General features: G+C 33.6%; 1 protein-coding gene across 1 annotated transcript in view; it reads right to left on the bottom strand.

The window, feature by feature from the left end:
- LOC150094648 (DDB1- and CUL4-associated factor 13) overlaps nucleotides 1–23,483 on the bottom strand; it is a 171,016-nt gene that overhangs the window by 29,714 nt on the left and 117,819 nt on the right. The window contains exon 9 of the mRNA XM_090411696.1: nucleotides 6,647–6,743. Coding sequence (XP_090267822.1) covers nucleotides 6,647–6,743 — 97 coding nt within the window. The remainder of the gene's footprint in view (nucleotides 1–6,646; nucleotides 6,744–23,483) is intronic.

Genomic DNA, 23,483 nt, shown 5'->3' with positions numbered 1-23,483 from the left:
CCACCACTGCCTTAATCCTCTCCAAATTTGGGAAACTTACATTCAAAGATCATCAGCCCAATGGCTAAGACAACCCAATTTAGAAATTCTATAGTCCTAAAAGATGCCCCCCCCCCCCACTTCGAAGGCTTGCTTAAACAGGAATTGGAAGTAATCAAGAAACAAGATAAAACCCAAGGGCAACACAAAGAACAGTGACCACCACTCCAAGAGAAGAAGTAGAACACCACAGGATTCCCATACCTTACATTAACGACATCCCCGAACAAGTAGCAAAAATTTAAAAAAAAAATTCCAACTTATTGCCACCTTCAAAGAGCACGTGCCATTTTTCATGTATTACTATTGTCAGTGTAGCGCTAGGGTCTTTGCCGCCTGCATGCAATTTCTATTAAAGCGCCCCCTGTAATGATCCGGGCATATGTGGTTCTTCTTTTACGATAATAAAAATTTAAATTATTTGAAATTTCTTAAATAAATTTTGACAGAACAGCCACACGATGGTTCGCTAAATGTAACAAACCGGGGGTGTTGACTAGGCAGGATAATCGTTAAAAACCCAAATATTCAAAAAATTCTCAAAAGTTAAAGGAAATTTTGATAAAGCCACTTCACTTTAATCATTGAATATAATGATACAGGGATTATAGCCTTCTCACCGACCCGAATCGCTAAAAAAATTAAAATGAATTTTAATTAAAGTTAAAATTTATTTGAACTAAAGTTTAAAAAATTCTTGCATTTTACAAGTTACTAAATTCTTAGTAACTTGTAAAATTTTTTAATAATTTTTATAAGTGGAACTACCTTTTAGGAAAATAAAAGAAATGCAAGATAGATGAGAAAATAAGAAAATAATTCAGAAATAATTAGAACATTTAATATAAGTATTCAAAAAATACAATCATTACAGAATAACAGAAAATAAATTAAATTACATAAATATACTTGAAATTTTTTTTTTTAAATTTTAGGGTTTTTGATTTCATATTCACAAAATTTGAAATAATGGTCTTAACGTCTAATTCCGCAATATCATTTTCAATAGCTATTACTGTCAAACTGACAAGCTTTTTTGTGACATACTTGTTCTTAAGTAGGTTTTAATCAATTTCAACTTGGAAAAGGAACGTTCACCGCTCGCTACAGTAACAGGTAAAGTTAATAGTATTCTTATAGCAATTGAAAAGTTAGGGAAAGATAAATTATTGGACACAATAAAATTAAGAATATCGAATGGGTTTTGAATACTTAAATTATCCTTCCAAAAAATATCCCGGAAAGCACATAACTCGTCATATAGTTCTATTGCATTTATGTCTTTATTGTCGCCATCCTTCAAGAGAATCTCTAAATCATCACAATTTTTTCATAAATCTTCGTTATTAATTTGTAGTAATCTATACAAGAAATTGAAATTATCATAATATGTTTTTAGTTGTTCAAAACGTTCTATTAACAAACACATTGCAACGTCTAGGAGTTATAAAACACATTCACTCTAATTGTAAGTGGAGGTTCCTGTGGTTTAGAAGTTCACATGGCATATTCCGGTAATTGGACCACATATTTTTATTAAGCTATATAAAACACAATGAATAAAACTCGACAAGTTTCGTAAGTCGTTTGACTTACATCTTCAGGGGTAAAAGGTAACTTTAAGTTTAAAACACAAAGAAAAGAGAAAATATTAATAATAGTTCATACTATACAGTTGTGGCCGTCTGACTTTCGTAAAATTAAAAATCAGAATGCAGATTCAAAGCAGTGCTGAGTTTAAACAATGCTGGATGATGCCATGTTCTGTTGTTCACGTTCATAATGTCTGAGGTCTGACTGAGGTATATTTTTTATTAAAGCTGACCAAACTTGGTGGAGAATTAAGTCTTGATTTTTATTGCATTGTGTTGGGATTTTAAGCATGTTTGCAGCTTCTTTAAGTTTTTTTCTATGTATGACATGTTTGTTTTCTGCCAGAGTACATTGTGGCCGGTGGAAGTGGTATGGTATGAAAGCTTAATTCTCCACCAAGTTTGGTCAGCTTTAATAAAAAATATACCTCAGTCAGACCTCTGACATTATGAACGTGAACAACAGAACGTGGCATCATCCAGCATTGTTTAAACTCAGCACTGCTTTGAATCTGCATTCTGATTTTTAATTTTATGAATAGTCAGACAGCTACAACTGTATAGTATGAACTATTATTAATAATTTCTTTTTTCTTTGTGTTTTAAACTTTAAGTTACCTTTTACCCCTGAAGATGTAAGTCAAACGAATTACGAAACTTGTCGGGTTTTATTCATTGTGTTTTATATAGCTTAATAAAAATATGTGGTCCAATTACCGGAATATGCCATGTGAACATTCACTCTAAATTTATCTTCTGGCGATTGTGGCATTTCGTCATAATGCTCGTAGTCAAACTGTCGTGTCTTCTTTCGTCATCGAACTTCCATACCAGTTTTAAATTCTTGTTCCCCATCCACCTCTTCACTCAGTTCTTTTGCTGTTTTTAGAACTTCTTTAAAATTTGTACTTGATCGATACTCTTGTAAGAATATTTTTAAGTTTTCGATAGATTCTAAAGCAAGTGTAATGTTCATATTTTTGTCTTAAAGCATTTTACTCACAGGGTTTATTCTGTTAAGTAAATCATGCCAAGTTATAAGAGAGCAAATAAATTTGTAGTCCTTTATTTTAGCACATGTTTGTGCTTCATGCTGAGTTTCTTTATTAAAATTTTCATTGTTTAAAATTTCAAAAAGTGCATCGTAATTTCTCCTAACTGATATCGTAGAGGGCAGATTGCATTAACTTTACTTTCCCATCGCGTTTCTGATGGCTGTTTCAACATTAATTTACGACTTTAAAAGGATTGCCCAACATTTGTGAGAGAATGAAAACAAATTGTATATTTCTTGAATAAATGCAAAGAAACTAATCGTATCTGCATTCACTTTGGCTGCATAGTTAATGATTATTTTTAGAGTATGAGCAGCACATGGCATGTAAAAAGTTCGAGGATTTTTGTTCAAAAGCAATTTTGAAGCCCATATTTTTCCCCTTTCATATTTGCACCATTGTCATACCCTTGACCTCGCATGTCTTCAATAGGAATGTTCCATTTTTCCAGTTGTTCCATTATTGTTGCACATAAACCATGTCTTGGTTTATGTGCAACATAAACCAGGACGTGGTTTATTTTGTTCTGATTTCTGATGTATCCTGACAATTCCATTGTCACAGGAAACAAAGCGAATAAGAATGGTCATTTGTTCTGTTTTACTTGCATCAGGTGTGCAGTCTAAAATTATGGAATAATATTTAGATTTTCGAATTGATAATAAAATTGTATCCCTGATTGTGTTACTTAAAGTTCCTAATATTTCATTTTAACTGTCTTTACTCAAATAGTGTACTCTATTGTTTCGTTGTAGGGCCCTTTCAACATGATTTTCCATAACGGGATCAAACTTCGCAAACAGTTCGACTAATTTTAAAAAATTGCCGTTATTCCTTTCATATAAGTTATCAGATGATCCACGAAAAGCTAAATTTTGGCTACCAAGGAATTTTATAATTTCAATCAAGCGTTCTAAAACACTCGTCCAATGTTTCTTTTCCATTTCATACATGCTTTGAGTCTGGCAATCAATAGTAGTTTTGTTTTTTAAATTTTTATCACGTTCCTTCCATTTTAAGAAATTTTTCATGCGAGTTAAACTAGTCTCATGTCTATGCAAAGTTGTACTTACATTTCTCCAATCGTTATAACCTTCTACAAGACTACTTGATTCAGTAGGTGTGAAAAGTTTGCAACAAAAGCAAAAAAACAGAATTCAAAGTTTCGGAATAAATGAGCCATGTTCTTGGCACGAGCTCCCCGTTTTCCATCTTTCTATTATAATAAGTGTTGCCAAATTTATGACCATATGTATCTCTGGGATATATTATATTTTTCTTTTGAACAGGCCCCAATTCAATTAAAACAACTTGTAATTTTTCATCAATATTTCCCCATTCACCTGGATCTTCTAAATTTACAGAGACTAACAACGTGTTAGTTTCATGGTCAACTACAACTAAATCTTTTCCTAACTGTTTTTCACTTAAATTATGCGTCTTGTTATCTTGTTCAATAGTTGCAATAGTACTTTCATGCAAACCGGATGATGTGCACAATTCATCAACTCTGATTTCTGATGTATCGAGTTGGTTACAATCTGCATCAGAATATTTTAACAAATTTATTAAGAGCCCCAGTTTGTTTCTTAATATCTGCTTCTTTCACAGCATGATGTTTACGATTTTGTGTGCTGGATAACTTTTTATTAATTTTTGATTCCATTTCTATTTTATACCCACAAGAAATTATTACACAACACGATACAGAGACGATATTATAGTTCGCACTGCGCTACTGTCAGTAGCCTACTGACATGCATGTATATGACTGGTTACCTAGCAACAAATGTTTTGCATGAAAATTCGTTTCTGTGCATAAAAACCATTCACCGTTTCACTTTAGATAGACTGCAGTAGACACAACATTCTGCAGGCAAGCATTTAGCCTGCACTTGCTGCAAAATTGTAAACAGCCGGCTTATCAAAGAGGCGGCAAATATACAATTTTTTAAAATTTTTATTCGGTGTATCCGGCCTTATTTATTTTAATATTCATCATTCTAAGAATTTTTTGTTTTTATGATAAAAACGTTGTTTAAAAATTAACTTATGAACCATGCCCCAGCGGTGGCGCCTGCATGCCCGCTTCCGTCGTCCCTGACTATTGTAATTATCCTATACACCCCCTGGGTATATATCAGGAATTTGATGATTCTTTCTGCTTGCATTATAGAGCTGAAACACAGACATCACAGACATTGAAGAGTGGCTACTAGAAACTTCATGCTTTTCATCAACAGTGTTTAAGGAACAGTTTAGGAAAAAGAGTTTGTTTCCATGAATGATGAGTCAGACTGGTCCAGCCTTATTGTCAGAATACAGGTGACATTCACTTGGTCAGCAAGAATATGTTAAGTGATCCAGAAGATGTTAGGAAAAGAGGTACATCCCAAATGAGATTATTGAAAACATGAAACAAGATCTGAATAGAAGCAGCATATAATGGCACGAAGCAGCTCTATAAATTCAAGATCGTCACATCTGGCATAGGAAGCTGTTCAATCTAGTCAGACCTCCATGACTGTTGGTTGCTTGAGGAGCTTGTATTTTATGTATGCAACTGTGTTCTGTCCATGAGGAAAGGCTTATCAAATCTGTATGAAACTGGCTAACTCAACTCCATTCAAAAAGCCTTTTCTAGGTTATGTGCATTCCAGATAGGATTCAAATCCATTGGTTTCCAACCAAAGAGTATCACTATTTATTCTGTGAACTATGGAAGCATAAGAGAAAATGTGCTTTATGACTAAAAGCAACAATCGGATAGTCACCAAAACACTAAAAACCAAACAAATTATTATTTTTTATGCGAATGATGCTGCATTAACTACTAATGTATTCTGTTGTTTTCTCCTGCCCCCTTTTTTTGGCAATTTAAAATAGGCATTTTACTAAAATAAAGAGCCAAAATGCTTCATTTTGGCAATGCAAAATTTTATAAATCAAGTGGATATTAAATCCAGCATTATTTCAGAGGGAAATGCAGAAACTGAAAGTTTCACACGAAATTTGACCACAGAGCTCACGGGAATACACTCGCCGGCATTCTGCATTTGGCTTTGAAATAATGCTGGATTTAATATCCACTTTTGTATTGTTGAAATTAAGCCTTCTGCCTCTTTATTTTAGTAAATACTTTATGCACCGACCAAGAGTTCGCTTACAAAAAATAAACCTCTCCGACCCTTTGAGTTCCTTAGTACTGAACAAGAGTTTTTGCTCTCTTAAGGTTTCTGCCTGGTCTCAGAGAAGAACCAACAAGTTTGAAACAGCTGTCAGGCCAGTGAAACCTTATCAAAATCGACCAACAGAAAGCAAATATATGGATGCTTGTGCACGTGATCATGTTTCCTATAAGGTCTGCACTAGGGCAACTCGTAAATGCCAGAGAGTGTATTCCCATAAGCTCTCTGGTCAAATTTCCTATGAAACTTTCATAGTTTCTGCATTCAGCTTTGAAATGTTGGTGGATTTAATATCCACCTGATTTATAAAATAGGTATTTTATATCCTTCATAACCAGATAAGTAACAAAATGATGTTCTAGCTCATTATTTGTGGACTAGTAAGTCCACAAATAATGAGCTAGAATGTTTATTTTGCTTTACACACACAAAAAACTTCCAATATTTAAAAATTTGAAATTGCACAATCTCCTGATCATTGATATATATATATATATGAAGATGAAATAATACTTCAGCTGTTAATGAACAGAATGTATCTTGTAGATTTTTTTTTTTTTTTTTTTTTTTTGACAATTATATGTATAAAAAGGACATTAAAAGAGAAGTTAAAGCTGTTTTGGAAATGTAACAGTTCAATGAGACACTACCTAAATAATTTTATATTCATTTAATTTTTTTAGCAATCAAGAGAAACCCTCCCTGATAACACCTTTTCTTTTTATGGATTATAAAAAAAAAGTAAAAAAGAATAAACCAATTATACACATGCCTGCTATGCCCTTGATCAACTTGAAATATTCTCACTGTCTTATCATAGCTACCTGAAACAAACTCCCTACCAGTTGGAGAATAATCAACATCCAAAACTAAATTTAAAAAAAAAAAGTATTATTATCATCATTATTATATCATAATAATATTATTATTATCAGAAACTATATTAGATTATGAAATAATATAGCAGCTCTTCCGTTGCAAGAATCTCTGACTTCCAGAATTCAGAAAATAACCTTACTAATGATTTGAAATGTCACCAATCTCTAATTAAAAAATGTAAATACGAGTGTGGTCTGAAAAGTTCTCGGCCTAACAATGAAAAAATGAATTTATAATTTCAAAATTCTTTTTTTATTTTTCAACATAATCTCCCTTAAGACTAATACATTTATTCCACTTTGACTCGCCAGTCATCCAATACCATATCGCGCACTTGATCAATGATTTCTTGTGTTGTTACATTTTTTGGACGTCCTTCATATGAATCATCTTCAAGTCTGGTACGGCCACGTTTAAACTCGGCAGCCCATTCCTTAATTGTCAAAAACGAAGGAGAAGAGTGCCCATAAACTTTTATGAACTTCAAATGGATTTCTTTTGACATTAAACCTTCTTTTACAAAGAATTTTATAATCGCACGATACTCAATTTTATCCATTTCAAGGGATACAGACAATGCTTCGGCTTCTGACAACTGTATAAAAAAAAACTGCTTGATAGGATGACTTGCAATTTCACATGGATGCTTATGACAGATGTACCAACTTAGAAAAAAAAAATCTTGCTGATAGTATTGCCATTTATATTTGAAGCTAAGAATTTTTCAGACCATTCACGTATATATAAAATCAATAGAAATGAAAAAAAAGAAAAAGAAAAAAAAAATCAGCCAAATACAAACCACAAAATTGGGAGAGTGTGGGGGTTAAATAGGTCACATTAAGTAGTTTTGTAAATAACTGGTATATACATTGCCATAGAATTTTTGATGATATACTGAGATTTTGAAACTGAGTATGAATGTTATTTTAATAGAAATATTGGACATGAAGCAGATGCATAAGTACATAATATGAGGTATTCTGTAGAATATGATAAGTACCCAAAAGTAGCCAGTACTAGGTGGGAGCAGCTAAAGTTGCTGTTGAGAACATTGGCAGGCATTGTGGTTAATGTGTGTGTATGTGTTGTTGTAGTCGTAGTAAGGTTCTGTTGCAAGAAGAGCCAATCATAACAGGAAACTGTGTAGTGAATGCATAAAATTTATAATTTGCAGTGTATTTCTTTATAAAAGATAGCATGATTTAAATATGCCAAGAAATTATATTCTAGGTTTAATCCTTTATCCAAGTGTAAGCAAACAAAGTCTGCACATGAAGTATCTTCACAATTAGGCTACTTGTATACAGAGGCTAATATTCCTTGTCTGACTTCAATATCTCTTACTTTAATATCCCATAATGCATAGCACACTTTCTTTCAGATGTGTATAACATTATGCATTATAAGAAGGACCACTATCCAGACTGGTTTCAACCTTTATTGAGGTCCTGTCAGTGGGAGCCAGACCCCAGAAGAGATACCAAAGTTAAAGTAATGCAGAAGTTCTATATGCTATCATGGAGTCAATTAAGCTATCACAGACTATATGGAAGGTTGCTAGTTTTTGGAATGAAAAGCACATCTGCATGCCTATGACCATTTTACAGCAATATTGCAATGAGAGAGCAAATCATCATCAAATTCCTGATATGCATCTTCAAGGAATGCCCAGGATATTGTGATAGTACTAGATGAAGAAATTACACCATTACTAAATTCCTATCAACAATTTTCCTCCATATTAATCTGTATTTGTCAAGACTCCAACATTATCAAATCTTATATTTCAATCTTCTAAGGCAATTTTTTTTGTATCAATCCATCTATATCTTGGTCTTCCTCTGGGTCTTTTTTCCTGCCAACCTGGCAGAGAAGCATTATTTTGCCAATCTTTCCTATCCCATTCTGTTTAAGTGACCAAACCATCTGAGATTATCTCTGCTAACACATTCCTGGATGCTAACAATGTCAAGTTCTTTCCTAATATCCTTATTTTCAATATGATATTGCCATTGATGCCATCTGTTCACACCCCTAATCTTTCTCAGGATTCTAATATCTGTGGTCTCTGGTCAAGTGTTTTATTTCTAACCTGGCTTTTAGATCCATAAGTTAAAATTGGTTTGAACACTGTCTTAGTGTTTTGACTAATTTTTCTTTTCTTCCATATAAATTTATTCAGTTGACTTCCTACCATACTGGCTTTGTTGATTATGTTGTCTATTTCCATATTTAATTTGCCATCACCATCTTCATTAAAAATCGTGCCTAAGTAGTTCAAATGTTTTACTTGTTCTGTAGGTTCTCTGTTCACAATGCAGTCGATATTTTCAATGCTTCGGCCTATTTTCATGGTCTTTGTCTTGTTATTGCTGACCTTCATACCAAATCTATTACAAGAGTTATTCAATTTAGTCAGGGAATCTTACAAACTTGTACTGGATTTATTTAAAAGTATAACATCATCTGCATAAAGTAAAGAGCCGAGATTAACATCTCCAATTTTGTTATCAGGCTTTCCTTCATGTCATCGATATATGTTCTTCTCCAAGCTTCTCCTCCACCATTTTTCTTAGCAGTTTCTCAAGAATACTTGCATAAATCTTACGGGGAACATTCAGTAGAGTTCTCACATTCAGTTTTATTTCCCTTTGTATATATGGGAACCATGAGAGCTCTACTGCAATCATTTGAAATTCGTCCCTCTGAACTATGCAGTGCAGCCATGTAAGACTATTATACTGCCATACTTGAGCATTTCTGGTCGAATATCATCTACTCCAGCTGTCTTTCCACATTTCTGGCTTTTTCTACTTAAATTAGGAATATGTATTCCTGATTGCATGCCTGTTCAGTGTTTTTTTTTTTTACCACTATGCTTACACTGCTTGTTTCATTTAGCAGTCTTTCAAAGTAATTACTCCATATATCAAGGATATCTTTTTCTTCAGTTTTTCATGTCACCTTTATCTCTAATTCCTTTTACAGCACAGCACTCTTTCCTCCATTTCTGAGCTTTTTCAACAGCCTCAGAATGTTTTGTCAACTTCCTGCTATTCATTTTCTATTTTCTTGCCATGGTCATTGTTCCCATGACTTTTTATCTAGTTTTAAATGGCATTTAGCTTTCTTACATTTGTCTCTGTATTCTCTAAGAGCACAAGCCAACTTATTCACCAGGAACTTTTGATATGTGCTTTCTTCTTTTCCTTCACTGCCTCTAACTTCCAGTGTCCACCATTGAGTTCTGATTTTTCTATCCTTGCAGACAAACTCACCACATACCTCTCTGGCTGAATCAAGTAATGTTTTCTTCAGGATTTGCCTTTTATTCGCTTTAAAACTTTCTTACATGTTCTTCTTTTCAATATGAAATTGAATTTTATCCTGCTCAAGACTAAATGGCGATCACTTCCAATTTCAAATCCTCTGTACACTGTAGTGTTCTCCACCAGGGAGAAAATATCACTATCAACAATAACATAATCAATGAGACTTTTCTTATTCCTTGCCTCTTCCCTCCATGTGAATTTATGCACATTTTTATGTTCCGACATTGTGTTAGTAATAACTAATCCGTGTCTGAGCAGAAATCCAACTGGTACTTGCCATTATTATTAGCTTTGCTCTTTTCTCTAAATTTCCCAAAACATTTCTATATGTCTGACAGTCATTTCATACTCTGCTATTTAGATCTCTAACAATGACCAACTTTTCTTTTTTCATTGCGTAAGTTGCTTTCTCTGAAGCAGTAAATAATAATATTCAAAAAGTTTTATTTTGTTAGTTTCAGGTTTTATTTTGACAAGTTATTTAATTTCATGCTGAACCATAACATTATATAAATTTTTATTTATTGTGGGAAGGGAAAAAAAAAAAAATCAATGATTATTAGAACATATTCAGTTTACTAAACCTGTAATAGTTTAGTAGCAATTGAAAGTGTTGACACAATATTCGGGGGGTTCGAGGCTACACTGCGAGTGGTGAGTGTATTTAGTGCTCTTGTAAAATTGGCGATTTTTATCTTTTTTATTGTGATTTTTCCCTTTGAAGATTAGTGTTTTATAGTATATAAGTGTAGATTTTTGTGAATTTAGAGTATTTAGTGTTTTATCACATTTTTATTAAGATATTTCAATATTAAATATAGGTAAAAATGCTACTAAAAATGTACAAGAAATGTAACACTAAGAAGAACAGCAAAGTCAAAATAAGAATGCTTGCCCAGCTTAGGAGGCTATTGAAGATAATGAGGAGGATACTGAAAATGATTCAATCTCCAAAAGAGTGAAGTTAAAGCAAATTATTTGACAGATGATGCAGAACTTACAGAAATCAAGCAGCAATTATATGAACATAGAGATCATAAGAAAATTAAGATATAAAATAAGAAACCACAAACACAGAATTATGTAAGTTAGAAAGTAATGAAAATCAGGTAATTAATGTTGATTGTAAAAGGGATATTATTTGGTATGGTGACCATAATGAACCATGCTATTGATGAGCGAGTTATAACTTCAAGTTTCTCTGGAGCAAAAATTAAAAATATAGTACATGCAATTGAAAAACAGAAAATAAAATAAAAGAGATCATAACTGTAGTAAGTACTAATGATTTGAGTAGCAATAGTTCAGTATGTGAGAGGATATGAAAGGGTTGTTGGAAGAAGCGAGTGTGAAGAGTGAGAAAATGAAAACTGTAAATATATTACCTAGATATAGTAAAAATGAATTAAGAAGAAGGGTTATGATAGCAAACGACTTGATGTGTAGTTTGATGAAAGATTAGATTTCTATCAGAGGGACTGCCTACACTTGAATACATTGGTATCAGGAGTCTTTGAAAAATTATTAATTGGCATGATATGTAACATAGAGAGCCAGGAAAACTAAATTATGATGGGAGGAATGATGACAATCTTTGCATAAGAGCAACAATATTATGTAATTGTATTAATAATGGGAATGGGTATTATCATGGAATTGATTATGAGAAGAGAACTATTACATTTTCTATTCATCCTGTTCAGACACATCAAGCATGTGCAAAGATGCCTACATAAATAAGACACTACATAAGAACAGAGATCTGCAAGTTGTCCAACTGTGTCACATGGACTGCACACGAGTATAGAGAAAACATGTAGGCTGCTTATATGTATGCACATGAATGCTAGGAATATCAGAAACAAAGGTGTTTAGAGTTTGTTGTTTTGGTACCTAACATTGTAGACATTAGTGAGACCTTGCTATCAGAAGCAGACATACTAACTGGTGTTGAGTGTAAAGAGTACAGTATTTTTAGGAAGAATAGATAGGATAAGAGAGGAGGGGGCATGCTATTAATGATACTAGATAACTTGAATCCAGTTACGAGTAGTAATGAGACCTATGAGTGAAATACTAGTAACAGTTTTTCAAGTAGCAGTGGGTTTGAAGACATCTAGTGTGAGATGGAGGTAAACAAGATGAAATACATGGTGGGACATTGTTACAGACAATAATTTTTAAACAGGTATACCGTGAGTAGACAGACATATTGATACAAAATTAATAACGGACAACTCACGTACAAAGATTATTTAATAGTATAATTTTCGGGTGAAAATTATCCTATTAAATAATCTTTGTACGTGAGTTTTCCGTTATTAATTGTGTCATTGTTACAGACCTAGTGGATAAGTTGCTAGTGACAAAAAAAAAAAAAAAATGCATCACCAAATAAAGACAATGGGTTCAAAAAAGAGAAATCATAATAGGGGATTTTAGCAGTAAAATCTCATAAGAAAGAAACTGAATTTTTTTATTGAGCTGTTGTGAGACAACTTCAATCAGCATGCGACAGAAGAAACATGAGGTCATGAAATGTTAGATTCGACTGTAGTGTCAGAGAGAATTTCAATTATAGATGACTATTAGTGACTATTCTGCTCCAGTTGGTAACAGTGATCATGCAGCACTCACTTGGGAAGTGAGTAAGTTTATGAATATTCCATTCAGAAAAGGTCACATGCTGAACTACAAAGCAGGAAATTAAGACCAACTGACGAATAGGCTGGATTCGGCACCATTGTATCAGTTGTTGGATGGGAAGGATATCAACAGTGCATGGATAGTGTTTAAAAATACTTAAATGATGCAATATCAGAATGTGTCCCTAGAGTTCAAAAAATAAATAAAGTATGAGTGAAATGGATATGTAATCTCATCAAGTAAGAGATTCATAAGAAAAGGATGAAAGGAATACCATGTGCATAAGGATGATATCCATTATGAAAATTATAAGCAACAGACCAGAAGAGTCACAACTGTTGTATGGAAAGCTAAGTCCGAGTATGAAAAGAAACTGGCTAAGCAAGCTAAAGACAACTTCAAAGAATTCTATTGTTATGCTGTAAGTAAAGGAAAGAATGAATAAGAAAGAATAACTCTACTGAATGCAGGTGGTGTGAGTATGACAGATGCATAAGAGGTTGTTAAACAAATAATTGCCCATTTTTTCCTAAAAGCTATCAACCTGGCATATGAAACATTGCACTCGCAGCTACCTCTTTATTGAATGAAGAAACTCAAATGTATGAGGAGGAGGTTTTAGAGATGCTGCACAAAATGAATAAGAATTGAGCAATAGAGACTAATGGGATATCATCACGGATGCAGCATGTTCAGATGAACTGGCTATTCCTTTCACGAAGGCTATACAATTTGAATCTCAGAACAGGGAAGATTCTGCAGGATTGAAAGAATGTATGGTATTCCCATTGCACAAGGGTGGTGCAAAGACTGATGTATCCAACTATCAACATCTCTGTATATTAATAGGTTGTGGTGGTGGTGGTGAGGATTTTGGAAAAGTTGGTTAGGGTTTGTATTCAGAAATGGGTTGATCGAGAATCTCTACTTTACAACGAACAGCATGGATTTACTAAGGGAAGATCATGGTTTAGCAACTTGCTCGCATTCTATAATAATGTTACCACTCAGTTAGACAAGGGGAATGGATATACCATGATACTTTTGGATTTTGCTAAGGCTTTTGACAGAATACAGCATGGAAGAATGTTGCATAAATTGGAGAATATGGATTTGGATTCTAAAATATTAACGTGGATAAGAGGATGGTTGACTGAAATATATCAAAAAGTGATATACGAGAGATGTTAGTCTGCAAGATTTAAGGTAATCAGTGGTGTATCACAAGGATCAGTCCTCCTTGATCCACTGTTATTCAATCTGTACATTAATGACATTGGCAAGGATTTGACATGCGATATACATCTATTAGCTGATGATGCAAAGATAGACAGGATGATCAGGAATAAGGCTAATATGCAGTACTTGCAGAATGATTTGAATATGCTGGAATTGCGAGCATGGAAAAATAGCTGTCAGTTCAATGTTAGTAAATGTAAAATCATGCACTTTGGTCAGATTAGATATCCAATTTCATATTATATTGGTAGGATTATGTTAGAAGAAATTGATCAAGCTCTTGGAGTTTTAGTAGATAGGAAACTAAATTTTATGGGCTATATAGCAAAGATTGCAAATACAACTCAGAGGATAATTACGATGAAACAGGCTTCAACATGTAAAAAGAAAGATGTCATTTTGCATCTATAGAAGGCTTTGATAATACCTCACGTACTACTGTGCACAGGGTCTGGTCTCCTTTCCATAGTGATTCTGATACAGCGGAGAGAGAGTGTGTAAAGGAGTGTTAAAAATGATATCAGGATTGTGGGATACTGATTATGGAGACAGAATTTGTAGACTGCAAACACTAGCAAACAGGAGAGACAGGAAGCTGAGAATGAATGCAGTCAAGAAAGTGGTGAGAGCTAGATTTGTCTCTAATAGTGGTGTGTGACTGGAATGGATTGTCATTGGATGTTTTCGTTTGCAAATAATGTGAATAGTATGATAATAAGTATGATAGCTGGTGTGTGTAGTATGTTACCTACCCTGATGAGTCCCTGACTTCTCTTAATAATAATAGTGTCAACCTTAGGAGCTAATAAAATTTTTAAGCTTGCTTTAGCTTACTTATAGTGGGTAGAATTTTCCCCCTCCCTGTACGTCAGCTATTTCAAGTAATTCCATTCTAAATTAACCCTTTTCCAAATCTTATATGGTGGCATCCCAAATTGATGTAATGGATTTATTTTCATAATCTATCACAATCTATAATTAACTGTTAAAAAACAGAAGTGTAAGCAATACATCTGTAAGGTTAAAATAACATAGCAGTGACACTCTAATAAAAATTTCAAAAACTTCAATTTATGACTTGACATACTCATTTTGAACAGTGAAGGTTATCAACCTAAACCTGTACAACTACTGAATGTCTTCAGGTCAAAAAACATTTTACCCCTCTGAGAAATTATTCAAAATAAGTAAAGATCATTAATAAAGGAAACTGATGATTAAATACACATTTCATTTGCTGTGTTTTGGTATATTAATTTATGACAGATTTGATCATCATCATATTCCTGATACTCTCAATATGTACATGATACTATAACAATACTATATAAAATGTTTACCACATGAAAATTTAATAAACTTTTCATATAGTACTTAATGGCAAATAATCACCGATTATCTGCAACACATAAGGACATATTTCATAAACACAACATTTCCATAGTATTTGTTTCCAAAACTACTGAACAATCAAAAACACTGACATACTTCAAGATGAATGAAGGACAAATTCAGTGATGTGACACTAAAGAGAATTCAGTGAGCCGTATCATAATTAGGGATAAGGTTTGGCTTTAGGTCTGCAGTAGAAAGAAAGTCCGATTAGGACTTTCTTTCTACTCCAATTAGGAGGCAACAAGGTCATCACGTAAAGATCAAAAGTAAGCTGACTTTATTGTACTGAGATCAATGCTATTTTTAACTATGAATCTGTTTCTATTGGTCAAGGTACCAAAGAAACGCTTTAGGTTTTGAAAGGATTATAAAATGGAAGAATACAGGATCAATAGGTGTGCATGTTGAGAATAAATCTTGAAATTTTTAAACTTTGTGGTTTTAAAGGTTAGTTTCAAATTATTCACTTTTTTAAAATTTCAGAGTACCTATGTATCCCATAGGAATACACATGTACTATGAAATACACAGGTTGCTTCCGCAGCACTAGACCACAGACTCGTCACTAGCTAGAGGACTTTGTTTTTAGCTTTTTTTCAGTCAGTTTGAGTTAATCAGTTTTTGGCAAAGGCAAGCAGAGTTCTTTCTCCTGAAATCTGGATTTTTAACCTCAACTCAAGAAAATCTAACATAGAACTCACTATTTCAGACAATAATATATATGTTAGGGAGTACATGGTGGAAGAATTTGCCATACTCTCCTCTCTGGGTGCCTATAAAATCACTAATAGCCTTGGATCAACTGTTGGTGAAATATGAGAGAAAAATTGGTTGCCCATCTGTCTTCAAACTGTTAGGTGGAGGCTAACTGGCCTTAGCAACTCATTTTAGGGAATAAAAGACCTTATGGATACAGTCAGTGTGCCTATGTTTTGTGTGGTGCCAGAACTGTCTCTGAGTCACCTGAAGGAAACAAATAGAAATTTAATATAGATTCAATTCTGGTCTAGATTAGACAACTTGTTCCACTATTCTATTGCAAATTCTGTATAGCTTATTAAATATATTTACAGTTTTATTTATTTCTTGTGGATTTTTTTCCATTCTGCAGATATTATTCTAAGATACACAAAAGCCACGCGGAGCATGTCAGAATAGCATAGTACTGATGGACAAAAGTTATTGATTTCAAGGTGCATAGAACACGTTTATTCACTTCAGTCGGGATTTATAGTTTACTTGTAATGAAATGATATGCAGGTAAAGGCTGCTCTACATCAGGTGTGGCCAACTTCATTCTATACGAGGGCCAATATATGATGACTGGTAGCGTCACGGGCCGCACACTTTTAGACAGAACTTAAATAAAAATAAACTGAATTTTTTCAAGGCAATAGTTATATGTATTGAATTACTATATTTGTTAAATCATTTTACTACTGGGAGAACAATATAAAATACTTGATTGATTTAAATATAAGTTGTTAAATTAAATTTAATTGCATATTTCTGTAACCAGAGCAGAAAAAGCGTGACTTTCAATGATGCATTACTCTGGAGCGCATAGAAATCTACCATTCCCACTACTACAACTCACACAGAGAAGCAGTAGATTTTATAAACTGAGTAATCTTTTAAAGCTATTTTGATTTGGTGTTGAGAATATAAATTTTTTCCGTCATCAGAAATAATGAATATAACTAGTATATCAATCAAAAAATCTGCAGTCGAAATCAATAGCTAAATTAATAATACATATAATTAAATAGTTTTTATCATGCCCCAGGCCGCACAAAATCACGTTACGGGCCAGTTGTTGGCCACCTATGCTCTACATGATATCATAATTAACACAGTGTCTAGAAATTTAGTTTACAAACTTATTTTATTAATAGAAAAAAACATCTGATGGGATTGTCACAAATATTTTGAACTTCAGATTTATAGTCCAAAAAATTACATGACTTCATGATTGAGAATTAATGAACTATGACAACAGAAATTTTTGTGTATAGGATCTTTATTTTTATCAACATTTAAAATAAATATCATCAAGGAAGCTAACCACAACTTCACTTTTTCCCCTCAATAAAATTTACTGCCAATTTAAAGTTTAATAAGAATTAAAATAATCAGAGGAATTTGAAACAATGGATTATTTTGGACTATTTTCTACATTAGTTTTTTATTAATGAAAGAATTGCTCATCATCATCAAATTCCTGACATGTACCCTCAATGGGTGTACAGGATATGATAGTACTACATGAAAAACTTACATCACCACTTCCTATCTACAATTTTCCTCCAAATCAATCTGTTACCTGTGAAGACTCCAACATTATCAGCACCACTTATATCTTGGTCTTATTCCTGCCGACCTGGCAGAGAACACTTGTTTTGCTAATCTTTCATTTCCCATTCTGTTTAAGTGACCATACCACCCGAAATCAGCTCTGCTAACACATTCCTGGATGCTAACAATCTCAACTTATTTCCTAATATCCTCGTTTTTAATATGATATTGCCATTGATACCATCTGTTCACGCCCCTAATCTTTCTCAGAACTCTCATACCTGCGGTCTGCAGTCTTTGGTCAAGTGTTTATTTCTAACCCAGTTCTCAGATCCATAAGTTCAAATTGGCTTGAATACTGTGTTGTATACAGCTAATTTAGTGTTTGACTAATTTCTTTCTCATTCCATATAAATTTATTCAGTTGACTTCCTACCATACCAGATTTGTTAATTCAGATGTCTATTTCCATATTTAATTTACCATCTTCAATAAAAATTGTGCCTAAGTAGTTTAAATGTTTTACTTGTTCTATAGGTTCTCCATTCACAATGCAGTTGTTATTTTCAATTGTTCTGCCTATTTTCATTGTCTTTCTCTTGTTATTCCTGACCTTCACACCATATCTACTACAACAGTTATTCAATTTTGTCAGGGAATCTTGCAGACTTGCACCAGATTTATTTAGAAATATAACATCATCTGCATAATGTAAAGAACTGAGATTAACATTTCCAATTTTGATATCAGGTTTAATACTACTTTCCTTCATAATGCGATCCATATAGATAATGAATAACAGTGCACGCTTGTCACACATCTGATTTTACCTCAAACTATATTTATATACCTCCTTCAATTCTAACTGCTGACTTACAACTCAAATAAAGACTACGTATTCTTGATATGATGTCCCAATTGGCACCATACCACTGTAGTGTTTTGAATAGCTTTTCTCTTGGCACCTTGTCATATGCCTTTTCCAGATCTACAGCACTTAAATACAGATCTCTGTTATATTCCCATGATTTCTCAACTGCTTGTTGTAAATCTGATCCTGACAACCTCTATTTGGCTTGAATCCAGCTTGTTCTTCTACAAGCTTCCCTTCCACAATCCTTCTCAACAGTTTCTCAAGTATACTTGCATAAATCTTACTGGAAATACTCAGTAGAGAAATACCTCTGTAATTCTCATATTCAGTTTTATTTCCCTTTTTGTATATGGGGACTGTGAGAGCTCTATTCAAAACATCTGGAATTCGTCTCTCTGTCCAGGCCTTCTGAACTATGCAGTGCAGCCACTGTAAGACTTTTATACCTCCATACTTGAGCATTTCTGGTCGAATTTCATCTACTCCAGTTGCCTTCCCGCATTTCAGGTTTTTGATGGCCTTTTCTAAGTATGGATATGTATTCCTGATTGTGATTGCATGCCTGATGAGTGTTTTTTGTGCTGTCACTGCTTGTTTCATTCAGCAATTTTTCAAAATGAAGAAATTGTTTCGCAGTATTATTTTGAAGGATTTTTATATGAAACAAACAGTGAAAAAACAGTAAAAAGAGGAATGCAATCAGATGTATATATCAATACTTAAGCTAGAAAAAGCTACACAAAACCTGAAATGTGAAAATGCAGCTATTGTAATGCCTAAACACAGAATTATATTACACGATAACCACAGTAATTAACTTTAATGAAATGAAAGTACAGATATTTCATACTGAAAATAACAGTACATCATCCGTGTGCTGAAACAAGCAAATCAATGGAACAGGGAATACAAGGTACATACAGCAGTCGGTGGTTTACCAATTAAAAACTGTTGCTGCATGCTAGAAATTAATATTATTAAATAATATATTAAAAATATCATTAAAAGATATTTTTGATGGTTACATAAAGATAAGAATCTCCAAAACTTTTTTTTTTGGGGGGGGGGGGGGGAGAGAATCGTTCCAATTCGGATTTGGCTGATGCAAAAGGGCTTTGCAACTTTCTTTAAAAATCTGTTCATATTTAAACCAGCTTCTATGGAGAAGGCGAGCTTCATCCCACTGAATACTGTGTTTTATGTCAATATTATATTGTGCCAGACCAGACTTTTGAGGTCATGTATTCGATATAATATTGATGACCATTAATTCTTTTTTTCACAGAACAGCCTGATTATCCAAAGTTTCAACATTTATCTCTACATCAGAGTATTTTAATAACAAGGTGTGACACCTTTTAGACACTTGTATGACTTCAACAATACTTCAACCTTGGTATCACTTCTGGGTCTGGCTCTCATTGACGGGACCAAATAAAGGTCGAAACCAGTCTGGGTAGTGGCCCCTCCTCATAATGCAAAGCATTATACATGCCTGTAAGGATATGTGCTCTGCATTATGGGATACTAAGGCAAGTGATGTGAAGTCATTAGCCTCTATATATGAATTGCTCAGTTGTGAAGTTAATTCATGTGCAAACTTTGTTTGCTTACGCTTGGATGAAGGATTAAACCAAGAATATCATTTCTTGGCATCTTTAATTCATAGTATAGCCAAGCAGAAAAACTTTCAACATCTATTTCTACTAAGTGTTCATTGTAAAATTTATGTGAGCATATTTGAGAAGGGACTAAGAAAAGTGAAAGAGAAATCTGAAGAAGGAAGAGGAGAAGCAGCTTGCTTCAAGCAAAATAGGGACTGTGAGGATCAGATTTTTTACTTTAATACAAACAGCTGAAAAATCGCAGGAACATATGGATCTGTATTTAAGTTTCGTAATCTGGAAAAAAGCATATGACAAGATTCCAAGAGAAAAGCTCTTAAAATCACTACAAGCATATGGTGTAAGCAGGATATTATAATGAACTATACATAAGCAATATTTGAGTTGTAAGTTAGTAGTTAGAATTGAAGGTGAAACAGGAAGATGGTCTGTTATAAAATCAGGTATGATACAAAGATACATATTATCTTCACTGTTATTCATCTATATGGATCACATTTTAAAAGAAAGTGACATTAATTTCTGTAAATTCTGAATTCTGTAAAAGTTTAGCAGATCCAAATAAAGTTCTCTTACCACTCCATATGAAACTAGAATTAATGAGTTTCCAACACTTCCAAGTGTTAACTCAAAGAAAGCAGAATATTTTTTTGGAAATATAATCCAAAGTTAACAGTTTGCAGAAAAATTACCAAAACTGGAAAAAAGGAAGTGGTAAGGTTCAGGAATGTAATAACAAAATTACTTGAAAATGATGGAGATTCCAAGTTTTAAAAGAAAGAAAAGATGAAAATACTGTTATTCCACAGTAATAAATGAGCTTATTCAGACATGAAGATTTGTTAATATCTGCCTTGAAGAACATAAAAAAATACATTTGCTACCATTATTATGACAAATCCAGACTGGCAGATCACACTTTGGACATCCCTTCACACAGGATTAGATGGAAGAAAATCAATGTGCTATACAAAAGTCGTTACAAGGCAGAAAGATTATTTTTTTTTAAAGTCAGCCATGGCTATGAAGCATTCTCCTAACCTGAACAAATTGGCTGCATTAATTTGCTAAAAATTTGGGAGACTTTTATCATAAGATCAATACCTACACAGCAGTAATACTTCTATTTTACAACATTAGAGGTGCCAAATTAGGACCTTATATTTTTTGTCCATTACAATTTGAACTACTTCACTTACTCATTGCATGTTAACGGTAACATGTAGTATGCTTGAAGATTCTAGTTTGAAATCCAGTGAAATATAAGGAGTATATAATTTAGTTCATTTGGTGTTGTCATACTGCTAAAAATAAATTATGAATATTATTGCATGTTGACAAGCTTTGACATCAGAAGACTCATTGTGGGAGATCCAAACAATAATCATTCTTCTCTTTGAGCTCATTCACTGACAGATCACTCATAACAGAAACCAATTAAACTAATTCACTATTCAAGTGAAAAATCTATTCTTCATACCATTGCTAACCAAAGTCTTAATCAATTTCCAGATGGTATCCCTTATTCTGCCCCTTCTAGCCAAGTGGTGAAAGTTTTCTGCTTCAATCCTATAAAACCCTTTCAGCAACCTAAGTATTTCTATCATGTCCCCCTTTTTCCTCTATCAACCAACTTTGACACCCACAGACCTTTAATCAACTGTCACAGGGAGCATTTTCCAGAGACCCATCACCACCTTGGTTCCCTTTCCTCTGGATCATCTTTATGATTTCCATATCCCTAAGAAACCCAGACAACAAGACCTGAGCTCATTACTTCAGATGTGCTTCTCAAGACTTTATAAAGAGCAATGATAACTTCCTTATCCTGCTTGTTAGTGTGTTCATCAATAATCAAGTAACCCTATGAGTTATCTTGATAATATGCCCTCTAAACTTCAACCTACTTACTAACATCCCCAAACCCTTGCTTCATCAATTTCCTGGAATATAGGTCTATCAATGTGGTACATGGTTTTGAATCTTTTCATCCCAAAATGAATAACTTTACACTTTTCTAATTCTGCATCATCAGCAAAATATCATTTGTACTGCCATGCAACATGCTGCTAGTTATGTGCTTTCTCCTGGATTTTGCTCCTCCATATACTTTGATAATTCTCAATTAGCCACCCTGGTATCTATATCACCAGTTGTCCCATTTGTTCCAATTCATATAAGAGTTCCACGTGGTATCCTGTCAAATGTCTTTATAAGATCTAGCAGTATTATCTATCATTGTGTTGTCATTCCCTTTAGTTTGGCTCTCATTCTATTATAAAATGTTAGTAAATTACTAAGACATGACCTACCCTTTTATAAAGCTCTGCTGCTACTCCCAATAGAGTATCACATTCTTATCAACCCATTTCTGTCTTTGACTAACTTTTCACTACCACTCCTAAGATACTTATTGGTTCATAATTTGCTACCATGGTCTAAGAACCTCCTTTATGCAACAGAATCATTTGGCACTTCTTCAACTCCCTTGGGACAATCTCACATGCATCACTTCAAGATGCCACCTAATGTCATAATCAACTGCACTGTAGTTCCACATATACTCCTTCTTAACTGAAAATTCTATTTTCCATAACACCCAAAGTCAAGACAACATGATCACTCTCCCCCCATTTGAAGGAAATGTAGCCACCAGGGGCATATATTCTGGGTATGCTGGTGTGCAGTACACATCCATGGAATAGCAATATCACCAAGATTATATTTCTGCATTTATTCCTGTTAAAGATTCTCCTAATTGTTTCCTGGCTTTGCATGATTCGCAAAATTAAACACAATATACCAATGCTTCAAGAAGAGGACATATTTCAGCACACAAACATTGCATCACATTTGAGTTAATAGCCCATGTGGACAGTCACAAATACATAATCTAAGCCCTTTGAACAGACATACAGATGATACAGTGGTTCAAATAAATTCTTAGCATTACAGTGCTTTAAAACCAGTTGTGGTTTTATGCAGCAAACCAAACTTTCTCTACTCTTTTTCGAGCACCTAACTCTGAATCCATTTAAGTGCAGGCTGTTAACATTATAAGTCCCTTTGCCTATCAAATTCAGTGATCAACCTGTGCATTGATTTATTTGTAATCACTGTCCTCCTCCTCTTCCTTAACTTGCTTCAATCATTGTATGGCAGCAGACTTACAACCTTTATTCTTTTGCTTCATTTCCCCATCTTCCAGTAACTCATAAATGATAATTTATTGCTCGATTTTAGAATAGTTCCCAAAGAATGGGGATGCAGAGAGCAAATAGTTGGATGAGCAATTTCACCAGGATGTAACAGAGGAAGAAA

Source organism: Typopeltis vanoorti, chromosome 21 (assembly GCF_054136105.1).
Source record: "Typopeltis vanoorti isolate ZY-2024b chromosome 21, IOZ_Tvanoo_1.0, whole genome shotgun sequence".
Classification (NCBI taxonomy): Eukaryota; Metazoa; Arthropoda; class Arachnida; order Uropygi; family Thelyphonidae; genus Typopeltis; species Typopeltis vanoorti.
This window is presented reverse-complemented; position numbering and strand designations above follow the sequence as displayed.